The following is a 7,722-nucleotide window of genomic DNA, read 5'->3' on the forward strand; positions in this document are numbered from 1 at the left end:
CCCCTAGTGGGCTACATGGGACTACCTGGAGTTCTGTGGCTTCCCCCTAGTGGGCTACACGGGACTACCTGGAGTTCTGTGGCTTCCCCCTAGTGGGCTACACGGGACTACCTGGAGCTCTGTGGCTTCCCCCTAGTGGGCTACACAGGACTACCTGGAGTTCTGTGGCTTCCCCCTAGTGGGCTACACGGGACTACCTGGAGTTCTGTGGCTTCCCCCTAGTGGGCTACAAGGGACTACCTGGAGTTCTGTGGCTTCCCCCTAGTGGGCTACAAGGGACTACCTGGAGTTCTGTGGCTTCCCCCTAGTGGGCTACAAGGGACTACCTGGAGTTCTGTGGCTTCCCCCTAGTGGGCTACAAGGGACTACCTGGAGTTCTGTGGCTTCCCCCTAGTGGGCTACAAGGGACTACCTGGAGTTCTGTGGCTTCCCCCTAGTGGGCTACACGGGACTACCTGGAGTTCTGTGGCTTCCCCCTAGTGGGCTACACGGGACTCCCTGGAGTTCTGTGGCTTCCCCCTAGTGGGCTACACGGGACTACTTGGAGTTCTGTGGCTTCCCCCTAGTGGGCTACACGGGACTACCTGGAGTTCTGTGGCTTCCCCCTAGTGGGCTACACGGGACTACCTGGAGTTCTGTGGCTTCCCCCTAGTGGGCTACACGGGACTACCTGGAGTTCTGTGGCTTCCCCCTAGTGGGCTACAAGGGACTACCTGTAGTTCTGTGGCTTCCCCCTAGTGGACTACACGGGACTACCTGGAGTTCTGTGGCTTCCCCCTAGTGGGCTACAAGGGACTACCTGGAGTTCTGTGGCTTCCCCCTAGTGGGCTACAAGGGACTACCTGGAGTTCTGTGGCTTCCCCCTAGTGGGCTACACGGGACTACCTGGAGTTCTGTGGCTTCCCCCTAGTGGGCTACACGGGACTACCTGGAGTTCTGTGGCTTCCCCCTAGTGGGCTACACGGGACTACCTGGAGTTCTGTGGCTTCCCCCTAGTGGGCTACACGGGACTACCTGGAGTTCTGTGGCTTCCCCCTAGTGGGCTACACGGGACTACCTGGAGCTCTGTGGCTTCCCCCTAGTGGGCTACACAGGACTACCTGGAGTTCTGTGGCTTCCCCCTAGTGGGCTACACGGGACTACCTGGAGTTCTGTGGCTTCCCCCTTGTGGGCTACAAGGGACTACCTGGAGTTCTGTGGCTTCCCCCTAGTGGGCTACACGGGACTACCTGGAGTTCTGTGGCTTCCCCCTAGTGGGCTACAAGGGACTACCTGGAGTTCTGTGGCTTCCCCCTAGTGGGCTACACGGGACTACCTGGAGTTCTGTGGCTTCCCCCTAGTAGGCTACACGGGACTACCTGGAGTTCTGTGGCTTCCCCCTAGTGGGCTACACGGGACTACCTGGAGTTCTGTGGCTTCCCCCCAGTGGGCTACACACGACTACCTGGAGTTCTGTGGCTTCCCCCTAGTGGGCTACACAGGACTACCTGGAGTTCTGTGGCTTCCCCCTAGTGGGCTACACGGGACTACCTGGAGTTCTGTGGCTTCCCCCTTGTGGGCTACAAGGGACTACCTGGAGTTCTGTGGCTTCCCCCTAGTGGGCTACACGGGACTACCTGGAGTTCTGTGGCTTCCCCCTAGTGGGCTACAAGGGACTACCTGGAGTTCTGTGGCTTCCCCCCAGTGGGCTACACACGACTACCTGGAGTTCTGTGGCTTCCCCCTAGTGGGCTACACAGGACTACCTGGAAAGTACAGATGTGCATCTGGCCGTAATGTAGAGCTAACCTTTTCTAGAAAATTCTTGAGCAATAAATTACCACCATGTTGTTTTCTTTCTTCCTCTAAAGATTTCTTTTTTTTTACATTTTAAAATATTTAAGTTACAGTTGTGTCTAAAATGTAAATGTTTTGAAGATGTAGGTCACCCTGGATACTTCCTGTTTTGGGGTTTTGAGTCTGTCTGTCTGTACTGACACCTGTTGAGGGTCAGATACACCAGTATCTCTACCTGTACATGACCATCTGACCATTTATCACTCCAGTGTTCATCTGCTAAATTGTAATTAAACGCCTACCTCCTCGTGCCTTCTGCACACAATGTATACAGACTCTTTTCATTCTACTGTGTAATTGACTTGTTTATTGTTTACTCCATGTGTAACTCTGTGTTGTTGTCTGTTCACACTGCTATGCTTTATCTTTGCCAGGTAGCAGTTGCAAATGAGAACTTGTTCTCAACTAGCCTACCTGGTTAAATAAAGGTGTTCTCAACTAGCCTACCTGGTTAAATAAAGGTGTTCTCAACTAGCCTTCCATGGTTAAATAAAGGTTAAATAACAAAATAAAAATATTCAGGGTGACCAGAATAAAGATGAAGGGAAGACACTGTCTTTCTCTCTTGCCCAGTCTGAGGATGGTAGTATGTTAACGTGTGTATATACCTGTCCTGATTGGTTAATTATTCACTGGTCTCTTGAATAGAGAAGTGTGATTTGTTTTCACGGCAGGGAGCAGGGAGCAGGGACTGAGATTCATGGAGATGAAAAGGACATACACTACGGTGAGGAGTCAGGACGGGTGGCTGTCACTGTCCCTGTCCATGTCCCTGTCCCTGTTCTTGTCCCTGTTCCCGTTCACGTTCCCGTTCCCGTTCCCGTCCCTGTTCCCGTCCCCTTCCCCGTTCCCGTCCCTGTTCCCGTTCCCGTCCCCGTTCCCCGTCCCCGTCCCCGTTCCTGTTCCCGTCCCTGTTCCCGTCCCCGTTCCCGTTCTCGTCCCTGTCCCTGTCCCTGTTCCCGTTCCCGTTCCCGTCCCCGTCCCCGTCCCTGTCCCCGTTCCCGTTCCCGTTCCCGTTCCTGTTCCCGTCCCAGTCCCTGTCCCTGTCCCTGTTCCTGTTCCCGTTCCCGTTCCCGTCCCTGTTCCCGTTCCCGTTCCCGTCCCTGTTCCTGTTCCCGTTCCCGTTCCCGTTCCCGTCCCTGTCCCCGTCCCTGTCCCCATTCCTGTTCCTGTTCCCGTTCCCGTTCCTGTCCCTGTTCCCGTTCCTGTTCCCGTCCCTGTCCCCATTCCTGTTCCCGTTCCTGTCCCTGTTCCCGTTCCTGTCCCTGTCCCCGTTCCTGTTCCCGTTCCCGTTCCTGTCCCCGTTCCTGTTCCCGTTCCCGTCCCTGTCCCCGTTCCTGTCCCTGTTCCCGTTCCTGTTCCCGTTCCCGTCCCTGTCCCCGTTCCTGTTCCCGTTCCCGTTCCCGTCCCTGTTCCCGTTCCTGTTCCACCATGGAGTTGGCTCCTTCAGATCTGTCTGGATCGCAAACCTTCCCACGACTCAGTGGGCTTCACAACTTCATATAAGGAAATATCAGGGCCTGTTGAGATCTGTGGAAAGTACAAAGTTCAGCCGTGTACTGTTTTTAAATGGCTTGTTTTTAATGTTGAAAATACATGTGTCCACAGTGAGAGCAGGTTCCTGTACACCAGAGTATGACGTGACTGGTTTCTATTATAAATGCTTTAAATGAAAACAGAAATGGGCCCAAAATAGTCTCGCTTTGTCACAATAAAAATGTTGGCTCTGAAAAACAATGAGTGTGATGTCTTCCCCCTCAGGACAGGAGAGATAAAACTAGATATATTGAGGTATTGTTTCTCCTCAGGACAGGAGAGATAAATCTAGATATATTGAGGTATTGTTTCTCCTCAGGACAGGAGAGATAAATCTAGATATATTGAGGTATTGTATCCCCTCAGGAGAGATAAATCTAGATATATTGAGGTAGTGCTTCTCCTCAGGAGAGATAAATCTAGTTATATTGTGGTTTTGTTTCTCCTCAGGAGAGATACAGCTAGATATATTGAGGTATTGTTTCTCCTCAGGAGAGATACATCTAGATATATTGAGGTATTGTTTGCCCTCAGGAGAGATAAATCTAGTAATATTGAGGTATTGTTTGCCCTCAGGAGAGATAAATCTAGTAATATTGAGGTATTGTTTGCCCTCAGGAGAGATAAATCTAGTTATATTGATGTATTGTTCCCCTCAGGAAAGGAGAGTTAAATCTAGATATATTGAGGTATTGTTCCCCCTTAGGAGAGATAAATCTAGATATATTGAGGTATTGTTCCCCCTCAGGAGAGATAAATCTAGATATATTGATGTATTGTTTCCACTCAGGACAGGAGAGATAAATCTAGTAATATTGAGGTATTGTTTGCCCTCAGGAGAGATAAATCTAGTTATATTGATGTATTGTTCCCCTCAGGAAAGGAGAGATAAATCTAGATATATTGAGGTATTGTTCCCCCTTAGGAGAGATAAATCTAGATATATTGAGGTATTGTTCCCCCTTAGGAGAGATAAATCTAGATATATTGAGGTATTCTATCCCCTCAGGAGAGATAAATCTAGATATATTGATGTATTGTTTCCACTCAGGACAGGAGAGATAAATCTAGATATAAGCTGAGCATATGTGTCCTATTCGTCGTCTTTGTGCCTTTTCAGATCTGTGTTGGTTGAATCATAAAGGTGTCCGAAATGGCTTTTTTGCAGGGTGACACGTTGCCAAATCAAACGTGCGAGTGTTGCTGTAATGGACGATAATAGATGAATGGACAGACAGAACCAGACTCGGGCCTGACGGAGCTGTTTAACCCCCAGGTAACACTGTTTGTGTATCACTTGTTGGGTGAGAGACATTGGCTTGCTTCCCCCCAAAAAAGCACCCTGGTACCTATGTGCCCCGGGGTAAAAAAAGTAGTGCACCAGATAGGGAATAGGGTACCGTTGTAGACACACTACACACACATGGTGATTGGTGTGCAGAGACTTACGCCATTAACGCAACAGCAGCACCTCTGGTCCAACTTCTTTAAAGAGGATCTGGTTAAACGCTGCTTTTCTCTCCACCTCTCGACAACATCCCAGCTGTAGACCAGCAATACCAATCCTCCCGGGGCAGTGTTTAATTATCGGCCCTGGCAATGCCATCAGTACGTGTGTAATTATGTGTCAGGTTTAGGCGGGTTGGTATGAAGAGTGGAACCGGTGAGTTGATGATTGTTGAAAGTTATTTAAACTAGTCAAAATGTGTCTGTGTCATTAAACAGAGAGGGTCTGACCTCGGCTGTCAGTTATACCTCCGCTATGCAGATATTCTGTTTCTCTCTTTCTTTCTCAGACTCCCCTTCTCCCATTCCCTGCCTTCCTCTCTCTCTCTCCTTCACTCCCTTCGTCTCTCGTTCTCTTTCACTCCCTCCCTCCCTTCTCCCATTCCCTCCCTCCCTCTCTCTCTCTCCTTCACTCCCTTCCTCTCTCGTTCTCTTTCACTCCCTCCCTCCCTCTCCCACTTTCCTTCCTTCCCTCCCTCTCTCGCTCTCCTTCCCTCCCTCTCTCGCTCTCCATCTCTCCCTCTCTCGCTCTCCTTCCCTCCCTCTCTCGCTCTCCTTCCCTCCCTCTCTCGCTCTCCCTCCCTCCTTCCCTCCCTCCCTCCCTCCCTCCTCTCACCGTCTGATAGGAGATAGAGCAGGAAGTGTGAGAAGCTCTGCGTGAATCCTGTTGCTCACACCCATTTCCTGTGTCATCTACAGACACACTTGTGCTGCTCTACTGCCTGCCGGCAGGCACAATATAGAACTACTACACCACAAAAAAAATATGCATATTTTTTAAATTCCAGACAAAAAAATAATATTAACTTGAAATACAAATTAATTTGTTAGAAATAGACAAATAGTGTTATCATTGTCATTGTATCACAGGCTGCATCACATCCGGCCCGTGATTGGTAGTCCCATAGGGCGGGGCACAATTGGCCCAGCGTCGTCCGTGTTTTGGCCGGGGTAGACCGTCATTGTAAATAAGAATTAGTTCTTAACTGACTTGTCTAAGTCAAATAAAGTTTCAATAAAATGTAAAAAAAAAAGTTAAAAAAAACTGTGTTTCATATGATGTGTCCACTGAGAAGTATTTAATGATAGAGTCATGAATGGTGAACATCTTCCATTCTATAATCTACACAATGACATCATATTAGAACAGCATGTGCTGGCTTTAATCTTCAGAGGCCTTTATCATCAGCTGGTTAGAGGAGCTCGCGTTCAGCCTCACAGCCAAAACGTATTGGGCTCCATTAACACAGTAAGAAACACCTTTTTGACACGACGAAATGTAATATTATCTCTCTCCTTTGCTTTCCAGCGCTCTTCAATTTACCAGGACAAGCACCTTGAGCTCCGGCACCGCGTCGACACGAAACGCCGTGGAAGGCACGGCAGGGGGTTGCCGTTAGGCTGGGGGGAGACGATGGGTGAGGTAAGGGGGGTTGGTAGGGAGGTGTTCCTGTGGATTGTAAGATGTGTTGGTGTCCCAAGGACAAGTAGGGAATATCCATATTGTAATGAAAGGCGTGTACTAATTGTAGCTACAGCTCTTTGCTTGAAAGTAATGAGTGGGAAACATGGGGGAGGGGGTTCTCTAAGGATTCATTTGTAGTAAACTGAGAGAGGTGTAATTTAGTTTATTTTACATAACCAAACTTTAGAGGTGTCCCCCTCTTTGGAAAATAAAGTCTACATATTGTTTAATGTGTTGTAAACATTGACATTACAATTTTAACAATATGTAGAGACAGTAAACTACAACCAGGAAATGACTAACAATATGTACAGACAGTAAACTACAACCAGGAAATGACTAACAATATGTACAGACAGGACACTACAACCAGGAAATGAATAACAATATGTACAGACAGTAAACTACAACCAGGAAATGACTAACAATATGTACAGACAGTAAACTACAACCAGGAAATGACTAACAATATGTACAGACAGTACACTACAACCAGGAAATGACTAACAATATGTACAGACAGTAAACTACAACCAGGAAATGAATAACAATATGTACAGACAGGACACTACAACCAGGAAATGATTAACAATATGTACAGACAGTAAACTACAACCAGGAAATGACTAACAATATGTACAGACAGTAAACTACAACCAGGAAATGACTAACAATATGTACAGACAGGACACTACAACCAGGAAATGATTAACAATATGTACAGACAGTAAACTACAACCAGGAAATGACTAACAATATGTACAGACAGTAAACTACAACCAGGAAATGAATAACAATATGTACAGACAGTAAACTACAACCAGGAAATGACTAACAATATGTACAGACAGTACACTACAACCAGGAAATGACTAACAATATGTACAGACAGTAAACTACAACCAGGAAATGAATAACAATATGTACAGACAGGACACTACAACCAGGAAATGATTAACAATATGTACAGACAGTAAACTACAACCAGGAAATGACTAACAATATGTACAGACAGTAAACTACAACCAGGAAATGAATAACAATATGTACAGACAGTAAACTACAACCAGGAAATGACTAACAATATGTACAGACAGTACACTACAACCAGGAAATGACTAACAATATGTACAGACAGTAAACTACAATCAGGAAATGAATAACAATATGTACAGACAGGACACTACAACCAGGAAATGAATAACAATGTGTACAGACAGAACACTACAACCAGGAAATGAATAACAATATGTACAGACAGTAAACTACAACCAGGAAATGAATAACAATATGTACAGACAGTAAACTACAACCAGGAAATGAATAACAATATGTACAGACAGTAAACTGCAACCAGGAAATGACTAACAATATGTACA

The 7,722-nt window shown here is 46.9% G+C and overlaps 1 protein-coding gene across 1 annotated transcript; it reads right to left on the reverse strand.

The window, feature by feature from the left end:
• Window positions 1-2,587: 2,587 nt before the first annotated feature.
• LOC139381320 (aspartate and glycine-rich protein-like) lies at window positions 2,588-4,826 on the reverse strand. Its single transcript, XM_071124771.1, has 2 exons — window positions 4,822-4,826; window positions 2,588-3,305 (listed from the first exon to the last, which is right to left on the reverse strand). Exons 1-2 carry the CDS (start codon window positions 4,824-4,826, stop codon window positions 2,588-2,590), a joined length of 723 nt encoding a protein of 240 aa, XP_070980872.1.
• Between the last annotated feature and the right edge of the window lie 2,896 nt (window positions 4,827-7,722).

Source organism: Oncorhynchus clarkii, chromosome 23, assembly GCF_045791955.1.
Source record: "Oncorhynchus clarkii lewisi isolate Uvic-CL-2024 chromosome 23, UVic_Ocla_1.0, whole genome shotgun sequence".
Lineage (NCBI taxonomy): Eukaryota > Metazoa > Chordata > Actinopteri > Salmoniformes > Salmonidae > Oncorhynchus > Oncorhynchus clarkii.